At 42.8% G+C, this 22,850-nt stretch overlaps 2 protein-coding genes across 2 annotated transcripts; both read right to left on the minus strand.

The window, feature by feature from the left end:
* Window positions 1-497: 497 nt before the first annotated feature.
* epx (eosinophil peroxidase) lies at window positions 498-7,044 on the minus strand. Its single transcript, XM_071529064.1, has 16 exons — window positions 7,000-7,044; window positions 5,769-5,856; window positions 5,554-5,644; window positions 5,255-5,430; window positions 4,722-4,854; window positions 4,475-4,604; window positions 4,188-4,394; window positions 3,265-3,640; window positions 3,024-3,184; window positions 2,661-2,919; window positions 2,387-2,557; window positions 2,008-2,245; window positions 1,553-1,764; window positions 1,280-1,444; window positions 1,093-1,176; window positions 498-604 (listed from the first exon to the last, which is right to left on the minus strand). Exons 1-16 carry the CDS (start codon window positions 7,042-7,044, stop codon window positions 498-500), a joined length of 2,643 nt encoding a protein of 880 aa, XP_071385165.1.
* Window positions 7,045-7,314: 270 nt separating this feature from the next.
* Window positions 7,315-22,459, minus strand: hps5 (HPS5 biogenesis of lysosomal organelles complex 2 subunit 2). Its single transcript, XM_071529050.1, has 23 exons — window positions 22,310-22,459; window positions 20,301-20,413; window positions 19,469-19,579; window positions 19,228-19,292; window positions 18,495-18,687; window positions 17,514-17,644; window positions 16,787-17,005; window positions 16,632-16,703; window positions 16,263-16,351; window positions 15,675-15,853; window positions 14,842-15,000; window positions 14,545-14,704; window positions 13,376-13,493; window positions 12,760-12,903; window positions 12,319-12,387; window positions 11,576-12,186; window positions 11,362-11,482; window positions 10,408-10,557; window positions 10,199-10,318; window positions 9,751-9,864; window positions 9,521-9,627; window positions 8,107-8,392; window positions 7,315-7,872 (listed from the first exon to the last, which is right to left on the minus strand). Exons 2-23 carry the CDS (start codon window positions 20,406-20,408, stop codon window positions 7,812-7,814), a joined length of 3,387 nt encoding a protein of 1,128 aa, XP_071385151.1. The 5' UTR covers window positions 20,409-20,413; window positions 22,310-22,459; the 3' UTR covers window positions 7,315-7,811.
* Between the last annotated feature and the right edge of the window lie 391 nt (window positions 22,460-22,850).

Below are 22,850 nucleotides of genomic sequence, written 5' to 3' on the forward strand. Positions count from 1 at the left end.
ACTTTAATGAGACATGAACTACAGAGTCTGCTGTGGACAATGAAATACAGAATGACGGTTCATAGTCCACAGAACAAAAGAACAATAATGCACCACATTCCTTTAAAATGGTTGGTTAACCGTTCCCCTTGCAACATCCACCACTGACCAGCTCTTCTTTCTTTGGGAAATATCTGCAAGAAAAATAATCAGACTGAATTATTAATGTTTCATTTAAACCCAATGTTTTAAACACTTATATGTTAGATTATGTTTGGTTGAATGAAAGACTTGTTTTTGTAATTTAAAATTATTTTTACTTGATAATTCACTGCATATGTAAAGCTTTAGCAATAGTTAAATCTATTAATTAATATCTATTTCTGATTTCTTTATTTGAGCCAACTACAAAATGTAAGTCTAGGCAATAGATCTGTAATATGAAGTATGAGTAGCATAAATAGCAAAATGTGGTTCTGATTCTGTTCATTAAGTTTTTGGCTTCTAGCATCATTGGCTTACCTTCGATAACAAATCATGATCATAACCAGCATGGCCACTCCACCAACCACTGCTATAACTGCAGTGACAACAGAGACGACAGACAGCGAGGAGGCGACCACGTCTGGATCGAAGAACACAAACAGGAAGGGACATTCACAATCACAGAATTGACATTGAGTGGATTGACTACAGATCTTGAATGGATAGAAAGGACACTTCCTAATGCATCATGGTCATTTCCTTTGTTTCCTTTGTTTTTTGATAATGTTGTCATGTAAACGAACATTATAGTTTTATGTTTGGACAGAACACAAGACTCAGAAAGTTAGAATGTTCATCGCAACTGTCACCTGAATGTTCATCCAAATGATGAGGTTGTTGCCGTGGTAACACATCAGCTTTCTGAGTCTGATGCACTAAATCAACACTAATCTCCATATCAAACATTCTATGGCAGCCATTGTAAGTGCACCAGCCAAATGACCATTAAAGAGTGAATGGGAATTACCCTTTGATTGACAGATACTGATACGTTACCAGTGTTCAATCATCTTAGCATTGCTCTTGAAATAACAGCGCAACATGAATAATAAAATGACCTGAACTGACCTGAACAAATATAGGAACCTGGTATGTTGAGGCACTCCATATTTTGCGGGCAAGGGGAGATCTGTTCTTCACATTCATTAATATCTGCAATAATCAGTCAAGAACATAGATACCGGTAATTAATGCAAGTTGTATACACACCCCAGTCTACTCCAGTGTTAAGGCACTACAGGTTAAGGCTCAGTACCCTGGCAGGTTGGGGGTGCAGGGCTCCACTGCTGGCTGGCTGGATCACAGCTGACAGAGGAAGAGCCCAGGAGCTTGAAGCCAGAGTGACACTGATAGAGAATCATGGAGCCACACAGCAGAGAGTAGCCAGACTGTATCCTGGGTATTGGACCGCAGCTGGGATCTGGGAGAGCGGTCAGGAAGAAGAGGAAACACAACAGACAAATTGGCTACCACACTCCACATTATGATATCCCCATCCTCCCCTTTGAAGCTGACTCGTTTTCCTGACCTGAGTCTGGCTCTTTCCAGGGGCTGAGGTCGAGCTGGGGGACGAGGGGGTGGGAGCAGGCCAGCATGTCCTCGGGGCTCTCGGTGCGTGAGAATGGGTCAGCAGGGACATGGGTGATGTGGCTGTTGTCACATATGATGCGGGACAGAGAGACGGTGTGCAGGTGTCTCCTCTGGGTGCTGGTGAACACCCCTTCCCTCTCCCACCAAAACCTTGGACACAAAGACAGGCTTAGGTTGAAGGTGGGGGGGAGGGGGGGTTGACAATGACTACAGATTTATTTGTAATTGATTAAAAATAAGTTTACATTAGTTACAGACATTCTTGTCTTTTGGGGGGGCCCTCTGGCTGCCGGGCCAAAGGCAGTCACCTACCTTTGCCTAATGGTAAGACCGCCCCTGCTGTGCACATCTCACAGAAATGCTTAGTAAAATTTGAGTCAGATTTTATTTTACCTGTCCCCGTCTCTCAGGGCTCTGAACTGTCTCGCCAGCATGCAGGACAGCAGCGGTCCGACTCGGCCGCCTGGCAGCGCGGGCTCAGAGATGGCCCCCACCCAGACATCAATGTTGTGAGGCGTCCCGTACAGGACCAGGAACTTGTGAGCCAAAGTGAGGTTTCCCAGGATGTCGGCCAGATCAGATGTAGTGTTTGGAATAGAGAGGCCACAGAACCGTCGCCATGAACTGTATCCTGGTAGGGAAGATGGGACAAAAGGAAATGAGAGATTGAGGGAAGAGTGAAGACGGGTAACATTAGGATTAATGAAGATAAATACATCAGTGCCTTATCAAGAGTGTTCACTACTGTGCCCAGACATAAGTAAGTTGGTACCAGGCAGGCCGTGGTCCCGGCCCCTCTGGAGGTTAAGGGCTCCGAGGTCCAGAGGCATCCCTCCCTGTGCCTGAAACAGCCTCTCTGTCAGCTCCTCCACCATCATCTGACCCGGCGTCTGGAGCTTGGCTGGAGACAGCAACAGGCCGCGCAACACAGGGTCTATACCACCTGATAAAAAGAGGAAAAAAAGAGAGAGAAAGAGGGAAACAAGAGAAAAGCTGAGCAAATGACATTTAACTTAAGCACATCAGAGTACAGTGTTGTTCCTTACCTTCCTGCACAACCCTCCAAGAAGCAAACAGGGAGTGATGCAAAGGCAGGGGGGGATGCTGGGGGTTGGAGGTGTATCCAGGCCCCAGTCTGGCGACTGTTGGCTGCACGGTGACGTGGGCAAAACGAAATGCAGCAGCTGCAAAGACGTTAGCAATGCTGGGATCCACCTCAGGATTATAACCCTCATAAGGAGGCATCAGGCGAGAGTTGGCACTTTCCCCCAGGACCCGTGGCAGGTAGTGCTCCCATGTTAGGATCTGGAATAGTCAGGATTAAGTAAGCAGATCAATGCACTGTGCATGCTCATGCAGGGAGAGGTAAATGGATATCCAACTGAAGCAGAAAAAACTGTTGGTGATACCTGGTGAACGGCTCCCATGATCTTGCGGGCCTCCTGATACAGGGTGTCGGGGCTCCAGTGAGGGTTGAGCAGGTGCAGCTCTTTAACCAGCCGGTTGTGCTCTCTCAGAAAGAGTGTGTGTAGCGCGATCATTCCCAAATGCTCATTGGCACGTGAATCACCTACAAAAGATCATGAACGACAGCTCCAGTGAAGCCTGCACAGACTGGATGATTCATTACATTTATTTCTGGCTGCTTACCAGCTTGAAAACAGGATGTGGTGTTGTCTTGGTGCCCGGATCTATCTGATGCCTCTGAAGCGGTGGAGTTGTTGCCCCTACGAGGGCCGCAGGGGTCCAGGTGAGCCTGCAGGCGGGGCAGGAACGGCATGTAGGGCAGGTCCTGGTCTGCATGCTGGGAGTTGAGGGCCATTGAGCCCAGAGGAGATGAGCGGTTGCGCAGAGCAGAGGCCACACTGGTGGAGCTGCCGTACACCATGCTGGCATCCACAAAGGAGGTGATTGCGTTGAGCTGCTCTCGGTGGCGATGGGGCAGCGCTCCACCAACACAGCTTGGGGCCGAGCGGAAGAAAGGCATGCAGCTCTGGATGCCAGTCCGAGGATCTGACAGTGGGATCTGGTAGGGAAAGTTATATAGTTACGCTGTCAGGTTAAAAACCTCATAACTCCAATTTTGGTGATTTTCATGTTTTAAATGAAAGGATTATATGCTCCTCTTTGGGTTGAGAGAATTCTACAATCCTTGGGTTTATGAAACCTTTTCAAAACCAATAAGATAAACTCAAAAATGCATGGTCATCAAGCCAAAAACAAGGTTGTTTTTCTTTGTCCCTGAAAAGTTGAGATACAAGGTTTTCACCCAACAACAGCGATAACTGTATAATATACTGTAAGTCTGTGGTTGAATTAGTGATGACAAAACAGTCATTTAACTTAGAATGCATTGAGCAGATTTAACACAGTGTGCAAAAATAATGGTAGTAGATTTTGCTGGAATCATTTCACCTATAAACCTTTGGCAGGAACATCCATAATGTCACCATGAAAAAATGAACAGAGGCCAAGCATTAAGACCATAAGTAAAGAGAAGGATTGCTAAGGAGAGATGGAAAGGGACAGAATACTAAAACACACTGGGAGCAGCTGATTCCTAGTAGGTGCACCTGTATGGGGAAGCAGGGCGTGTCCCGGCTGCAGGTGCGGGTGCAGTCAGCTCCTGTCTTGAAGGCAGCAGTGCTGGGGCTCTGGGGCGTCAGGACCACATCATGGTCTATCCACTGGCCCCACTCCACCAGCAGATGGGACAGAGTGGAGTCCAGAGAGATGTTGTCGTTGTGGGTGTACAGCACCTCCTGGGACACCAGCCGCACCTGGAGGGTGAACTAGGTTACAGTTGTTGGAGGTATTACAGCTGACAGAGTGAATAACCAAGGGATACTGCAGGGCTTACTGGAGGAAGACTGAAGTTATGGTAAGTGTGGTCAGGGTCCCAGCCTCTGGGCTTCCCCTGCGCATCCTCATACTCTGGAGGCAGCCAGCGGGCGTATGGGATATCCGCAGCCCCCCATCTAGGGTACTGTCTGAACAGAGCAACAACACGACACACACACAATTACACAAACAAAACCTACTCAACCAAAGCGATTCAGGACAAAAAGTGTTGTATCACTGTATGTGTTTTTTGTGACCGCTCTGACCTGTTGTTGCACTCCCCTGTGACGGATCTGTATCGCTCAGACAGACAGTCGGTGTGGCAGCGGGGTCTCTGCAGCTCAGAGGAGCAGCCGGTCACCTGCAGCAGAGTCTCCACGTCTCCTTCGCTCAGCAGCTCTTTGGGGACATGTACACAACAATAACAAGGCTTGAATAATATTAATAATATCTGAATAATATTTGCAAAAAATTCAGTTGAGTTTAATCTGCTTCAAGTAGCACACTGGTGGGTTTGCCCCCAGTACAATGCCAATTCAGATTCAGGAATTCAGGTTCTTGCGTCAGGATACATTGTGGGTCCTTTGGGTCTCTACAACCACTGAATAGTGTACTTCTCTTTTATTGACACATTATCTGACACCTTATCTGACACAATGTCCTGACACCGTAAACCCCAACCATCTAGTTCCAAGACGATTAAAACAAATGCTTAGAATTATTTGCAAACACTACTTGACCTAAGTACAAGACTGTCTCTTGGTATTCTCTTAATTCTCTTAACAGTAATGTTCAGTACCATCAGGGCCGGGCTGAGCCATGGTGTGAGTGTAGACCATCTCTCTGATCAGCTCCACTGTGTTGTCCAGCAGCTCTGCAGCCCGGATGTGAGTCCTGGTTCTGGGTCCGGTCTGCTTGAACTGGGCCAGGAGGTCACTGGGTCTCAGAGCGCCTTCAGACAGAGACTTCTTCACTCTGAAAACACAAGAACATTAAGGGATTTGTTTATAGTGTCAACGTAATGCTTCATGGAAGTATAATGCTGTATGATTAAGAGGAGGGATCAGCAATAATAATAAAATTCATCATCAGATTTACCTTTCACTTGTGCGGGCGTAAGCAGCATCAGTCAGTTCAATCGCTCTTTGAAGAGCCTCCTCTACAAATGTGGATCCCAAATACACAGATCCTGGAATTAACATGAAAAGCTTCAGTCTGCTCTCCAGCGTAAATGGGAAACATATGCCGGTACCACAGTCAGATAGGCTACTCAATATCTGTTCTTGTCAGTAATAATCAAACACAAATCCTACCTGAGGTGTTGTGAAGTACGCTGTTGAGTGAAACATCCTCAGGGAAAGAGAGCAGGACAAGAGCCAGTCCAAGCAGAGAGAGGGACACCTACAACAAGAAAGACATCAAACTGAATACATTAACAGAGGAGGTATGCTGTTCTGTCAAATCAGTTCAAATAAACAAGCAGTTAAAAACAGAAACTCACCATGAGTGCTGTGTCCATCTAGAGCTCTAAAACTGTTCAGTCTGTGTGAAGAAGATTCAGGATTTGTACCAATCACTTCAGGTATTCATACCTGAGCAAGGACATGTTCATAATATCTTACTTCTGTTTTGATGTCCTGTACAGACTGCAACCCATCTTGAGAGCCAACAGGTGTGTGTGTGTGTGTGTGTGTGTGTGTTCTGCTCTGAGCATCAAGGTTGCCATTTATACACTGGCAGCGGGGCCAACAGGTATGTGCAGAATCCCCTTATCTGTCCTTCTGGTGACAGGAACGCAACATCAAACACCGGACTCACTGCCTCGACCTAATAACCTTTCAAATCAAATTTACTTCTGTCCTCTCATGATGAGAAAAACAATCTGTCAAACTTGGATCGTTTCAAATAAATTAAACACATTCTACCTGTCTCTTGAGAGCACAGGCATTTTTGTACCTATATATAGGCCTATATATAACCATCCAGCTACAAACATTCAGCAGCCATTTATATGACTTATTTGACTTCTTGGCTTGGTAAGAGTACCTAACAACTTGAGCAATTTCAGTTCACATAGGTTGTATAAAAGAAAAACACAATTACAGCCAGTTGGAACATTTGACATCCATGCAGGGATTTACATTTGGGAATCTTTCTAAAGGCAATAATTTATGAGCCAAATGGAATTTCACAATGACATCATGTAAATTTCAGTTTTTCTATGTAATTTTTCTATTACAAGTGCGTCAGTGTCTTTGCCACATGCCAAAACCTTCAATCTGATTGTCACTGTGCCAGAGCTTCCAATGACACAGACAGGTGGGAGGGATGGGAGATAGGAGATGAGGGGATTATGGGAAATTCTGACGGGGCAGGGATGAGGATGAGAATAATAAAAGTATTAAGAGTTGGATAGAAAGGTCGAGGTGACCACCGCTCTGTTAATACAGTAAAGTACATGACTCATAAAGAGTGGAGATGTCTGAAGCTCTTGAAAACACAAGCGTGACACAAGCGAACTCTCACCCAAACACAGCAACTTACCTCTGTGCTCTGCTTCCCTTTGATGCTCCAGGTGTGTGATACCATCGTATGAGTCATCAGTCCCATTTCATTACGGTTCTATTAAGATTATCTCTTTTGACCCACAACCAGTCCATTACACAACATCGACTTGCTGGAGAAAGAGCAGCTATTTACGAGCAGGAAAAGTGGAAATCTCCCTTCTGTTCTCAAAGGATTCCTGTCAAAGTAAATAAAAGCGAAGCCTCGACACATCTGAAGGCTTGATCATGATTTGTGTTGACTGTAACCTTTTGTTCCATAAAAACATAACAATGGAAATAACACGATGGTTCATATATATTTTATTAACATAAATATTAATAGGTTAGAGCATTTGAACATAATTATCGGTGCATTTTATTCACAGTTAATTCCTTTTTTTTGTCATAGCAGGCTAGTCTGATTTGTTTGGCCTTTTACTGGAAAGATATATAGGGACATTTGATTAACTGTAGGTGCAAAAAAGCATTTACCACGATTCAATTAAAAAAAATCAGTAAGGTCATGACACCTTATACAAGAATCAGGAATAATCTTAACCATGTGATCCAATTTCCATGTTGATATGATTACAAATAAATGGAAGGAAGGAAAAATAAAAAATAATACTGTTTTTACTGGGAAGATCATGTACCTCCACTTGGACTGGGAAGCTTTGACAAATGTTTTAGCATATAAATTAGGCCAGAGCTTCAACAGCAGTTAATGAGATTTCCATAAAGAATGAATTAGCTTGTTTAGCTTGGAGAAGCTGATCTCCATACAGCGCTGATGGATTGTGCTGGTTTGAGTTAGGCATGTTGAGACCACAGGAACCGATCGCAGCGCTCAAGCATGGTCTGGATCATTGCCCTGAAACACAAAACAAGATGCGTAGTACTGCTTAGTCCACAAAATGAAGGAAAAATCAGGCTCCATTTCATTCGGCGATAGTAATTCTGGTAATGGTGTGTGCACTTTACTGGCTCACTCAATAACTACAAAATTGATTCCGTTTGACTCTGCGGGCCCTTCATCTTTCTAGGAAATGCAACCCTGTCTTGTTTAGTTATGTTTGGTGTTTCGGTTGTGAGCACCCTGACTCACCTCTGCCTCTTCTCAGCTACTCTCAGCAGCTCACAGACCAGTGTGGAGTGGGGTGTGAGGACCAGCTGCACCCCACACTCCTGCACGACTGCCAGCGCGCGGTCGGGCCCCGCTGTGCGAGCCAGCCTCAGGGTCAGGTTCTCTGGGCTGACCTGCCGGCTGCAGTCTGCCGAGCCGTTGGCCAGGCCGCTCCCGTTCAAACCTGCGACTGGCTCTGCCACAGTGCTGCACTGCTGAGACAACTGGATCAGGAGCTTCCACTCATCCAAGCTCTGGGGCACAACGCCTAGAAAATAACAAAAGGCAGAGGAACAGAAAGCACACAAATTAGTTGACACTGGTGAGATTTTTGGCGTTGGGGGTATTGATCTAGCCTTGTGAGCTAGTGCTGCCATCCAGCTGCAGCTGGAAGGTGAAGGTATAGAAAAAGAAAAGGGTAGGCAGCGTCATTAAGTTGCTAAGTACCTGGAATATACCTGATGTACAACAATATGGTGAAACTGATACCCATCGTTTGGACAAAGCAGTGGACGCAGTTGAAAGCGGGCTTTGCTTTGTTTTGAAAGCCGAGCATCATCTGTTACATTTAAAAACATTGTTTACATGTTGAAAGCCACTTTTCAAGTTCTGCCCACACAGTCTACATAAACCTTTACAAACTGAATCTGCTGTAATGTTTGCACCTGTTTTTACAATTTTTCTTTCTCGATCTCGACAACGACCAGACGAATCAGGTTGAAAATGCTCCAGTCACAACAACACCCGCCTCCTCAATAGTGACGCTATCTCTGTAGGCAGCATCAAAGACAGAGTCTGGTTAGAACCAGGCAAGTATTGATCTGGGAGCAGAGTTTGAATTATAGGAAAGGCAGGGGCAGCCAAGCTCCCCTAAATGCAAGTTGAGGTTTGAGGGAGGTCGCTAAAAATAATAATCTCCCTAGAAAGTGAATCCAGTTTTGGTTTCAGACCAGTCTTGATTATCTGATGTGTGTTTGTGTGTGTTCATCTGTGTCTCTCTGTCTCAGCAGGTGGGGACAGACATTGTGCTGAGCAAAGTTTATACTGAGTCAGTGAGATTGTCAGACTTCAATTTATAACTAAAGCACCACTGTGTGTGTGTTTCTGTGTGTATTTGTGTGCGTGCGTACGTATGTGTGTAATATTTACATGGAGTACAAGTAATATTCAGTATGCATCTTAATGCGTAGGAGCACGTGCAACACTACTTCTGTTCCTCCTGTGTGTCACATGTGCATTGGATTGCCATGTGGTAAGTGTTATTTTCAGTATGTGTCTCAATGGTGTACAACAACCCAAGTGACACATGTCACTGTGGCCCCCCCCGCCCCTTCAGATTATAACTGCAACCCTGCCTGAGAGTCTGAAAGAAAAGGATTTTGGGAAGCAGCATTACCATGAGGTTCCTCCAGCAGACTGATGTCATCCAGCTGGCAGATGGTGGAGAAAGCCTCTGTGCGACGCTGCAGCTCACAGCAGAGGCAGAGGTATCCTGTCCAGTATCTGCACAGACACACACAAACATTATGACAACCATAAATGCCAAAAATATAAATGCCTAGTTTCATTATTATTATTTCTAGTATTATTATTGCACTCCTCTTAGACAAGTAGCATTAGAAGTACCCATGACTGCGGCAGGTCTCTGCCATCTTCTGCTTGGAGGACAAGTCAGCAGGAAGACGAGTCAGGAGAGACAGGAGGCGTCCGTATCCCCAGCTGAAGCAATGGGAATGCCACCTACAGTAACACACAGCATACATTCAAGGATGGAGGTAACCAATTACAATTACTCTTGTTGCTGTAACTGAAAACGTTTTTGTGTACTTTTACTTGTAATGTTTACTCAGGGTAGATTTTAAATGAGCTACTTTTTTACTTTTACTCAAGTAGATATAACACCAGTAATTTTACTTCTACTTAAGTAAAGGTTCAGTAAAATATCAGTGCTCCCACTTTAGCAGGATATTATTCTGATTACTCTTTCGATACCTGCATATACTAGCATAAGAACGATGTAATCAAAGGAAAGAAAGTATCATTTTGTATTCTTCACATACTAACAGTACCAGACCTGGGTTGTCCATCAGGGGTCAGAGTGTCAGCAAGTTGAGGAGCATCATGGGTAAGTGCCAGCTCCAGCCAATCCTGTCGCAGTGATTCCGGTTGAAGAAGGGACCCCAGAAAAGACAATCTATTGGAATAAATAAAAGGCAAGTTTCATTAGTGGAGGGAGTTTATTCTCTTTTTTGTCTTTGACAAAGGACAAAATGGAAGATGTACCTTTGCTCCTCAGCCCGTGATTGGACCAGATTGTCCAGGTAGGCCAGGAAGTGGCTTTGCTGGGCCATGGCCATTACGTCAGCGGGAGGGATCGTAGGGTAGAACTGGGAAAACGAGCGTACAGCCACTTCCCCATGCTTCTCATACAGCCTAGATAATAAAAAGAACTTATTTACATGGTCTGTCACAAACGTTATTTACAAACTAATTTACAAGGTATATCACAAATGTTATTTAAATTTACGCATTATGTAATAACACCGCATTATGTAATAACTCGACAAAATGTAATAATTTTTCACTTCATTATGTAATAACACCCACATTTTGTAATAATCTGCTGCATTTTGTAATACACAGCTTGAACGCAATATGTAATAAATTTCCCCACATTTTGTAATAAATTATTACATATTGCGGTGGTTATTACAAAATGCGGGAGATGCACTTTTTCATGATGAAAATGTAATAATACAGTGCATTATGTAATAACCAACCAAAATGGATGTCTTCATCTGTACACATGTTATATTTTTAACAATTAAGCTAAATTAAACTTCTCAAATATTAAATTAGACCGGCGTTATAGTTGACTCTGATCTTAGTCTAAATAGCCACATAAAAGCAGTAACAAGATCAGCTTTTTATCATCTTACAAATACAGCCAAACTCAGGGACTTCATGTCAAAAGCCGACCTGGAAAAACTCATTCACGCTTTTATTTCTAGCAGACTACTGCAATGGTCTTTTGACAGAGCTCCCCAAAAAGACCATCAAATTTATTACATATTGCGTTCAGGCTGTGTATTACAAAATGCGGCAGATTATTACAAAATGCGGGTGTTATTACATAATGAAGTGAAAATTTATTACATTTTGTGGAGTTATTACATAATGCGGTGTTATTACATAGTGCGTTGTTACAAGGTGTTTGAGGGAAGTGAGGGTGCTGACCTGTGTAAGTGAGCGAGGAGTGCAGGAGCGCTCCAGGGCTGCAGCTCTCGCAGGCTGCGCAGTGATTTCAGCAAATCCCCTTTCTGAATAACCTCCACCACCTTACTAGACTGGGTGAGATCTATAGAGAAAGAAGATTTCCTTATTCAGTTAATTTAGGATGATACAAAAGTGAGCAGGGTTTGGTCGAGCGATTTAATAGCTAGCTTCTGACCTAGCATGGCCTCGATGAAGGAGCTCTGCACCTCAGGGTGCTCCTGGTAGCAGAGCAGACACATTCTTCTCACTCGCTCTTGGTCCAGCAGAAAGAAGTAGCGGCGCAGGAAGGTGATGCACCCTGCTGCTCTGACATCTCCCCCATCTGCCTGGTTTCCAAAGCAGCTCAGCTCCACATATAATGAAGCCAGCTGGGTGAGATCTGCCAGGAGATCTGATGGCAGAGGTTTGGGGGACGCCACTCGCACAGGCTCTGGAGGGGTCCCATTTGAAACTACAGGCGGCTTCTCATCGGACTCAGACGTCAGGTGGTTCTCACTCTGGTCCTCTTTTTCTCCCAGCTCCGGCGACTCTTCCTTCTTCTCCTCTGTAACGCTTTCCGTTGGTTCTTCTGATGAGCAGGAGGATTCCTGTAATTGTTCTGAGCTGACGTTCAGATGGTCCCTCTCCCATCTCTCCTCTCCTGGCCTGTCCATATTTGAATGAGCCACATTAGCCGATTCCAGCTCTTCAGGACCGAGAATTCGCTCCAGCACTGGCAGCCACTCCAGCAGAGCTTCTCTCAGGCAAGCTGGGTCCAGCAGCACCAAAGGATCCTGGATCTGGGAGCTGATGTTGGCAAAATATAACATTTAAAGATCATGGTAGAACTCTTGTGTAAACTTCTTTAACAAAACTGGAAAAAAAACCATCCTGAGATTTGAAAGTCTGCATTCTAACAAAATGTTGCCCTGTACTTACATAGTTCGCTCTGTTGCTGATCGAAGTTCCTGCATGTCGGTCTCTGTGTTTGGCATTTCAACATAAAGCCTGTGATACACATCAGTGTGACGAGTTATATGACAAATGTAATTCACTGCTTTTATTTGATAGGTTTTTACTGGTCTACTGGCAAGCAATAAATGTTAGGGTTAGGGTTAGAGAAATGAATATGAACACAAATCTATTTGATGAAACTGAAATGATATAACTTTTAGCAAAATGATGCAGGAAGATTCCGTTTGCCTAGATGAAATATTTTATTTACAAAGTCTTTAACATGTAACAGTCTGTATGAGGATCATTTTTCTGTATCATGAAGTATTTAGTGATAATACCAAGAACATCTGTATTTAGTACTCAAAAATAATTAGCAAATTATCCTGAAATGGTTTTAGTCCACTGTTATTTTTCTGTACTTACTCATTTTCCATATCCTCTGGTGATGGCGCTGCGGTGGCTGACGCTTCGACCTGTCCCCCCTCTCTGGGGTCTGGGCGCCAGAGGTCAGAATTCATCTGGAGGGTGTTGATCTTCTCTGTCGTCTTCTTAACAAAAGTAGAGACACTGAGAAAAAGAAACTGGAATCAAATAACCTTTTGCCACAAAGACACAATAATTAGATCATCTCTCCATCGACGATGCATGTTACTTCACACAACCGCAAAAGAGAACAGGACTTTGACCAGCATACCTTTTCACGTAGCAAATCAATGAGCGTGATGCTTTGAAATGAAACTAAACGAAAATAAATGTCTCTATGGAGATGAATGTGAACGAAAACACACACTTCAGTGTGGGTCTTCAGTGAAAAGGGGAAGTAAGCCATCAAAACGCACAGCTGCACTTTTATTATACATTAGTGTCGGAGTTCAGTTCCTCATAAGAAAAAGAAAAAAAGAAAAAGGACAAACCCCAAATAAATTCATCAATACTGAATATAGCTCTATGACTCAGAGCTACACAGTGCAGCTGGCTGCTCTCACGCCTCTATGGCATGGCTGCCATATGATGTTTATCATTTGTCTGGATGGTTCACCTGTCTTTGACGGCCTGCAGTGCGATGCGGGGGGGTTTGGGGCGGAATGAGAGGGGGAGGTGGAACTGCAGGCCGAGCTCAGATCGCTCACCCTCCATACGCTCGCTGCTCTGCGGATCTGAAGAGAGATGGGGGCAAGAGCCAGAGAAGAAACAGAGATGGATGGAGTACTGGAGGGGAACGATGAGAGGGAGAGGACAAAAGGCAAGCAGATGGAGCAAAGGTGCCAGACAGCACTACAAAGAGAACATAACTGAAATACTGCACAATAAAAAAAACAGAAACGAAATGGTGATATGTACAAAATACAATGGAACAGACAAGAAATGTGATATTAATAGAGCGACAAAGTGAAGATCATGTTCATAAAGCATAAAGTCAGCCCTCAGGATGATCATTCAGTCCTCAACCTCTCCCATGGTGCAGCACACCAACAGTTTTGGTTAAGTGTTACTGGGTATGTTGGTAAATCAAATCTCAAATCTCAAATCTTTAAAAGAAAGCACACCAGTTCCAGTGGAACAGTGACAAAAATAGAAGTGTCAAGTTATTGTGAGTCACATGTTTACATCGATAAACCTTCTGGCTGGCAGAAGGCTGTAAAAACTGTGGTGTGAGTGTTAAAGTTATTTTTGGATTGGGGCTTATTTTAAGTCTAACGTTACTGTAGGGTTGGGGTAAATTCACACAATTTAAAATGTAAATTGAAACAGCAAATTCATATAATAATGACCAAGCCTTATTTCTTTGCTATTTCTTTATATGGTGGTTATACATTCATACATACATACATTTTTGTGTAAAGACTTTCAGTTTTTGAAATTTGAAAATCAAACAACTGAATGAATGTAAAGTGAGTGACAACTACCCTCCTGGAAAGCTTAGCTGGTCAACTTGATACTATTTGGAATACTATTTGGCTCCTGGTTCTTGATTCTGAGCAGGTGACCCTGAGAGAGACTACGAAAATATAAACATCACCATCAGGAGGATCATAATTATATAGAAAACATCCATTTTGTATATTTCAGGATAGCACTCACTTTTAAAGAGAGCATTTAGTTATGGTACAGTGAAATCATAGCATTGTGTTTTTTCTGTTTTCCCCTTCAGCCTAACTCTGAGTGTACATGGCAGCTGATGTTCAAGAGCACGATTCTGCCCCTTACCGTGGTCCACCTGATCTTCATCCTGCCCAAAACTAAACTCCTTGAGCCGCTCCTCCTCTGACATTGATTGGTTGATGAGGGAGCTGGTCTCTTCATCTGACTGGCTTCCTCTGCGGCTGATGACACGATAGATGCCGCAATCCAGGACATTGAAGCTCTCCTGGATGATGACATATATATATATATATTAATTACATGTGTATACAGATTTGCAGAAGCTTAAGGCTTCAGGCAGGTTGGGGTATTTTGTGGAGGCATTGCTGTCATCTACAGTAGGTTGAGGTCAATCAAACGTACATGTGAAGAGATGCTGCTCCTGCGGCTGCTGGTGGCAGAGTCCAGAGGCTCTAACTTGGTGATTACTTCCTCCAACTGGCCAATCAGCTCCAGGTGTGTGCTGGGACTGAGCTGGGACCTCAGGTGTTCAAGGCGATCGATGGGAATCGATTTCCTGGCCTGAATTAAACAAGAGCAGTGAGCAAGATCTTTCATTTAAGGATCTTCCAAATAGAACTTGGCTACATCTACGCTCTTAACCCGATTACTCAGGTAACCTGGCTTTTGGTCGACATACAGTATGTAAATGTCATAATTTGGTTAGAAAAACCCAGGTAAGCTCATACTCTGATCATAAGAAACTTGGTTAAGATGCCTGACATACTCCGATATTAAACCAGTTACTGTGGCACGTAAACATATTATTCCTTTCACTTTTCATTTTTGCCATCTGTGCAAACTCTGTGCATAGGCTCATAGCTATATTTTGATGGATACTTTTGATGAAAAGTATTATTGTATTTTGTATTATTGCCTGTAACGCCATCTTATTTATCAGCAGTGTCAAGAACATTGCACAGATTACTACTGGGATCATCATTGTTTCCCATGTATCAGAAGTCACCGAATTCTTAGTCAAAGGAGGGAGCCGTAGCGAGCGGCTGCACCTTTTCATACCTTTTTGTGGGCCGACTATTCACCTCAGGAATATTCTGTTAATTTATAGCAGCAGGGATACTCAAAACACAGGGTATCAAAGGTTCATGTAAACAGCTTAAGCCAGGTAAGACTTTAACCGGAGTATGGCCAATAGCCGGGTTACTCCATGTGAGGGCCGGCAGCGGCCATCTTACCCTGCTGGGGGTGATGGCGTGCTGGAACATACAGCACACGGCAGCGGCCAGAAGCCAGGACTCCCTCCGCAGCAGGCGCTCACCACAACGCTCTGCAGGCAACAGGGACAGGTGGGACAGGCGCCCGTTGCCATGGAGACAGAACAGCTCACTGCGGTAGACTGCAATGTCAACCACATCTGCAAAACCAAAAAGCAGATCTGGTTCAATCAACAATAATTGAAACAGGAACAATAGAGCTGCATGACTATGGTTGAAATGATGATTCTAATGATTTAGCTAGATCACAATTATCAACCATGATTAACAGTCGATGATGATTTCAGGAGCAAACTCATTTTACTGCACTTTTAGACTCTTATATCAACATCTTTACTACTAACAGCTACAGTGGAATTTCTTAAAGTAATTAAATGTTTCAATAATGCCAATAATCCACCATTATTAACACATGATTAGTTGTGCAGCACAAAGCAGAGACATTTAGGGAAAAAGACCCACTAAAGTGTGTTTATGAACAAAATATTAGACCACTCAATTACTCAAAAGTGTTCCTGGTTGCATTAAGGCAGAAAATGCTACACATACCTTTGATTTCAGTCCACAGAAGCACCTGGCCACTCTGAGGTGTGAAGATATAAACCGCCGAATCAGTCCAGGTCAGCAAGTGTTGGTCTCTACACCAATAAATAAAGTGCACAATAATTTAATTGACAGGCTCGTCCCCAGTGTTTTTTTTTTCAAGGTTATCTTGCTTATTTATGGTTTATTTATTTATAGCTGTCGTTTATTGCAGCTTTTTCTTTTTGCCTCCCAAGTTATAACATGGTTTCTTGATTTGCCTGGCTTAATTCACATATTTGAGCCTTGTGTCGAATAAAGTGCATATCATAAAAAAATGAACTGACAGGCCTAACAACTCAGGTGATAAAGTATATAAAAGATATGCCACATTACCCCAAATAGAGCAATTTTGGAAAAGCGATTGACTGTGAGCTCTTCTGTGCTGGACTGTAATGCGGCTCACTTCTGCAGGTAACAGAGGAACAGAAGACAAGTTAGGAGATTAGTCTTCTACAGCAGATGATCTAAAAACATGAACAGGAACGTACCTGTAACTAATGAGAGGTACAGGAGGACAGGCCAGTAGCTGTTTGAACTGATGGGTGCTCAGGACCTCTCCATTGAAACTGGCCTCCCATATTCGCGACCCCGGCCGGGCGGAGTACAGCAGGGGGGGCTGACCCACCGTCACTCCCCGGCTCTGAGGGAAGAAACAAGCTCCATACTCCCCATCACGCTCCTTGTTTCCAACACGCCAGAACTTCTCCCTGAGGGGCGGGAAAGAAACAAAAAGACAACACTGTTGATAGACGCTCAACAAAAACATTGGAATAAACCTAAGCCAAATCATCAGCTTGTGGGACATTTAGATACAACTGTTCCAAGGGCCTTATTCAAAAAAACATGTTTGACTTTCCCTACATTCTGCTGTATGATCATTTTAAACAATAAGATTAAAGAAGAAATAAAAACAGAAAGCATCAATACCTTAGATAATAGCAGAAATGAGTTTTAGCTTTTGAATTACCACAGAAAATTGGATCAATGTAAACCAAATATCAACTTTGACTTGGATTTAATTGAAAGCACAAAAATTGTGTATAACAACCCTTTATAAATCAGTACAAGCCCATTATGTCTAATACAGAGGTAGGGATTCAGTGTCTTGCTCAAGGACACTTCAGCAGGGCAGATACAAGGGTTTGAACCCGGGTCCTCTGTTTGAAAGATACACCACCCTGCTGCCCTGGAGTCAGACCAGTGCTTCATACTCACCTCTCTGTGTCACACAGGTAGCAGCGGCTCAGAGAAGACACCAGCAGGCGGCCATCTTGGTACCCGAGCTGAACGACTCGAGAGTCTACAGTGGTGATGGTCTGAACGGGGAAAATTACGAATGCTGACCCCTACGGCATAAATTAAACATGGTTAAATAAAATAATTACATATGGCATCGATATCGATAGCAATGTGGCAAATAATGATTAATGTAGAGGAGTGGCACACAGCAAGTAGGAAAAGTAATGGCATGGCAGAAGAAGCAAAAGTATCAACTCTCAGCAAGTGATTATGGGTATTTTTCTCTTGTGTGGTAAAAGGATGTTTAGAAAAGTGCCATTTGTACAATGAAAAGGTCACAGCCATAAAGTACTGTAGGATATGTAATTGACTGAGGATAGACTGATGAAAGGTGTTAAAATTACATCTTTCTATAGGATCTTTAATGAAGATAATAGATAGTGTTACCAGGTCACAGACTTCCTACAGCTACTGTATGAAAGGGGTATAAAACAAACCTAATTTATTTAAGAGTTAATCTATTATATTCTTATTACCTCCACCAAGGAGGTTATGTTTTCGGTGCCGTTTGTTTGTTTGTCTGTTTGTTTGTCTGTTAGCAGGATTACGGAAAAACTACTGGCCCGATTTTCATGAAACTTTGTGGAAGGGTGTAGCATGGGCCAAGGAAGAACCCATTAAAGTTTGGAGCGGATCCGGATAAGACTCACGAACAAGCAATAAAAGCATGAACCTTGGCGGAGGTCTGCGCTCTCCCAGTGCAATTCTAGTTTTAACTTGAAACTGCTGGGACTCCCTACAACAAATTATATTTTTCCAACATGCTTTATCATACAAACGCAACATACACATAATTAAATCACTGACAGTCTCTACTTTTGCCTCATACAACTGCAATGACTTATAATGACTTAATATGTTATTGAGGAAATAGACAATTTCCAGCATAATCAATACCTTGCCCAGCTTGGAGGATCCTGCGCGGAGAAAGGACACCTTGCCTCCCGTGTCTCCTACAAAAACTCTGAGAGTGCTGTTGTCCCAGCAGAGTGAAGTGATGGCCTGTCCCCGGTGCTCCCAGGACACACTGACCCTCTCTGGACGACCCCGCCGCTCCAGCTGGAGTTCCCACACCACCACCAGGCCCTGACTGCACCGGGAACCAGAACCAGCACCGGCACCGCAATGCCAGGTGCAACACAGGCAGCAGACACAAACACAAGGATAAGCAGGAGGTGAGGGAAGCAGAAGATGGCATCAGCTGACATGGGGTGAATTTAAATTGAAATTAAATTGAGAATGCATGGTAAATTTTAATTCCATTCCTGGAGTTGGAATTGTAATTGCACCCAGCTCTAAGGAAACAGAAGAGAGGTTGTCTTGACTTGCTAACCATTATAATTAAACATTATGAATGAAATAAAAGACCAATCAAACACATTCAATCATAATGTATGTATTACGATTACATGTTATGCATCTAATACCACCTGAAAGGTTCCTTTAACAATTTATGATATTCTGTATAGATAATATATAACACTACATATAATCTCAGATATGTGGTAAAAAAAAAAAAAATGTAAGTACACAGAAATTTTACAAATTCTAGTTCCAATTCCTCAGTTGAATTTTAACTGATGAGTTAATTCATGAATTGAGCCCCACCCTGATAGATAGACTCTCTAACCTTGTTGCAACAGCAATAAAGTCTTCATCATGAGGGCAACATGCCACCTGAGTGATCGATCCCTCCTGAAAAAAGAGGCCATGTTAGGTGATGAGTTAACAAGAATATCAGAGAAGCCAAGGCTGGACAGGTTAAAAACAGACACAAATGAACATAACATGCATTTTCATGTGCAACTGTATCAATTATCAGCCCCATAATAGCCAACACAATATTTCAGCACAAAAGGCACATGTATTACCCTGTGAGTTAGGATGAGTCTCTGCTTCCAGCCCTCCCTCTGAATGAGGTGCAATCCTCCCGCTGATGTTCCTAATGCAAGCCACTTCCTTGACACTGCTAAGCAGGTACACTGCAACAGAACAGACGCACACATTTAAAAGACGAGTCTCACATGTTGTATTAAAGGAAAAATCCACCCTGAGAAACTCTGACACCGTTCCATATCATCAATATGTGATGTTCAGTGCATTCCAGGAGTTATATCGTGCTGAACTGTTGTAATTCACTTTTTTGGTGTCTGACTTTCGACAAACCCCGGAGAAGTGGTGTGGACGTGTTGCTTTCAGTCAAAAGGTATGGGCATATAAATATAGCTATCTGGCCAAATAGTTTGTGAACATTGGGGCGTCTATCACATCCACGGTGTCTATGATCGTGATCCCCTTAGTCAAAAAGCAACATGTGGCTGCATTGCATTACGGTCTAATGAGACTATGGTCTGTGGAGAAATTGGTGTCTCTTCCTTCCTCTACAATGGATTTCCTGCTGTATGATTGTTGGATGTAAATGTAGAATGGGGAGTCTAGAAAGAAGCCCTCTTTGATTCTGAGGGACTGTCACCAAAACCTGACATTTACTGTTGATATTTTAGACAGTTGAACATTTTTCTGCTATTAAACTCCACTGTAGCAGCAGAGGAAGATCTTGACGTGACATTACATTGTCTAAGTTTGGCCAGTGTTAAAATGTTATAGGGTGGATTTTTTCCCTTTGAAAACAGTCATATCAAATCTTCCATATGAGATGTAATTATGAAAGACTGACTTAAGACATGTGATGATGAAACCCACCTTGAGCCTGCCAGAGTCTAAGCGGAGAGCAGAGAGAAGAGGATCAAGGCAGTCAAATTCTGCCAGTACATGACTCTGGTTCTCCGGCACAACAGCTAACAGCGGCATTTTAACTGGGACAAAATGAGACAGTCAGTGAAGTGTAAAAAAAACAAACATGTGATGGACTTCAAAGGAGTTACAAAACTGACCTTCTCCTACTCTCCTCCTGACAGATATTGCTCTCTTTCCTTGCATACCAGAGGCCACAGCTGTCTGGCATCACATGACTTCCAGCAGTATCTACCTTCCCTCTAAAATTGAAGACCCATGACTCCACTTTACGCCGCTTCCAGTGGTTTGTTGTTCAAATAAAACAGCCTGGTAAAACTCCCTCATCAAAATTTAACCCAAGTAAAACAGTTAAGTATTAAATGTAGCCCCAACTTAAGGGATCATTCTTTTATATTTGGCTATAGGCCATTTTACTGATGTTTGTATGTGTTCTAACAGAGAAGAGAAACTATACACTCCAGTTTCACATCATCCCTCTACTACTCTCAGGCCCCACCCCCCAAAAAAGAACCCAAACATCTAAATATGAAAAAAAAAAAAAAGATTTAATTAGCACAAATAAATGTTCATTATCACGTTTTTGTATTCCAGTGGTTGGAAGTGGTCCATCTTTAGTGTTTTAACTTCTACAATTTAAAAAGGAAAATACTCTTTGTGACTCTTTTCTTTACATTGGCCTTTTCCCAGTGTACGGATCTTCACATATTTGAAAACATAATTTTCTGTTTAAGCCAGGGTTTATAAAAAATATTATTATAAAAAATTATTATTATTAAAATACAGTATCAAACATACTGTGAGAAAGACAAAATTTCTGTTTCTACAGGTCAAGTGGACACCAGTCAGCTGAAAAAACAGCACAAGTGTGACTTTGATTTACTCATTGTGTCTTATGATTGAATTACTTTGCATTATCTAACAGCCTACACTAGGCATTGAACCACAATGGAAGTGTGTGTTAGAAATGGATAAATGGCAGAAGAGGGATAAGAGATCATTGCTGCTTCAAAAGAAAGTAAAGGCAAAACTAAAAAATATGGATCATTTCAAGAACTAACTGCATTTTCTAGGCAAAACTTTTTGAACTTGCATGTTAAACAAATGTAATGCAACAAAATGTAGTAAAAAGAAAATGTTGCCCAAATTCAAGTAGGCCTGCCTCAGAAGAAGAAGTGAAAAGAAGCAGTAAACTGACCTTTCTCTATTTGCTAGCACTCTACTGTCACTGGCAGGGATGTGTTGGAGGGTATACCATCTTTTCAGCTGCATCCGCGTTTACACACGTTTTTAACCTGACAATCTTTCTGCCAGGAATTCATATAGCATACACCATTACCAAACTGATGCAGGTTATATAAAGATATGGGTATTTATTTATTTTATTTTTTTTAATTTACCAGTAGCCTACTTCACTGGAAACTTCTAAGATCCTTTAGCCTGGTAAGAAGGAAGACAAACCTAGAAATTCCAACCTTTCGTGCAACTCACTGCAGAATTGTGAAATCAATTTGGTTGAGTAACTGGCCTGGCCCTGTGCTGGTTGCTTAACACTAACGTTAACTTATAAAATGAGTGTACTGATTGAGTTGATGGACCGCTATCACAATCACAGTCTGACAGTCCGGTTACCGGTAGGAGCGCGCACCAAAACAAGGGCTGGTTCACTCTCGTCCGGTCGGCCGATTCATGGCACTGTGCATCACGAGACCCCTGTCTGCTGATACTGATGCTAACGTTTATGTGGAAACTAAATGGGATAGCAGAAAGCCAATAAACTTTTATTCAAACAAACCAACATGAGAAATGGCTAACGTTGCACTGAACGTATGTATTTGTATACTCTGTCCACTGCGCCTCTGTGTCAGCTGATTTACAATTATGCTAACGAGTTAGCAAAGAAGCTAACTGGGACACTGACGTTAGCGTCCCTTCACTGTTGTTTCAGTTCAACTCACCAGAAAATCACAGTGTCAGCAGGCTGCCGCCTACAAATCCATGTCAAGTCGCTGCTTTACATCCCTGGTTTTGTTCAGTTGTTTGACAAGATCAACATTGGTCACTTTCACTCTAACCTAACATCTACCAGGCAAACTGTCACTTCTCCATCTGAGGCAGCTCGGTGTGTCGGCAGCACTGCTGCTGTGCGGACACTTCCTGAACGCAGCGTGACGGTTTTCCCTCAACTGGACTAGATGCTTCTTTTATATAGTATCACGAAAAATTAACCCATCTCGATTAAAAATATATATATATTACATTATGCGACGTTTTGTGCTATTAGAACACATAAAGCACATCATTAGTCTGTCTGACATAGTAAACGGCTCTCGAAACCGTGCCATGATACACAAAAATCCCTCTTGATTGAAACCTGAGATGAATGAGCTCATTCATTGTACCAATACAGCCCATCAAAACAAGGTGAGCCTCATTGGGAGAACTTGAAATGATGCCTTAATGCAGTTTCAACAGACGGCAGCATGAACAAAAGCATTA

The sequence above is a fragment of the Centroberyx affinis genome, unplaced genomic scaffold (assembly GCF_046629955.1).
Source record: "Centroberyx affinis isolate AG114_WGS23_722 - 3 ecotype Tasmania unplaced genomic scaffold, CSIRO-AGI_Caff_v1 ptg001762l_1, whole genome shotgun sequence".
In the NCBI taxonomy this organism is placed as follows: Eukaryota; Metazoa; Chordata; class Actinopteri; order Beryciformes; family Berycidae; genus Centroberyx; species Centroberyx affinis.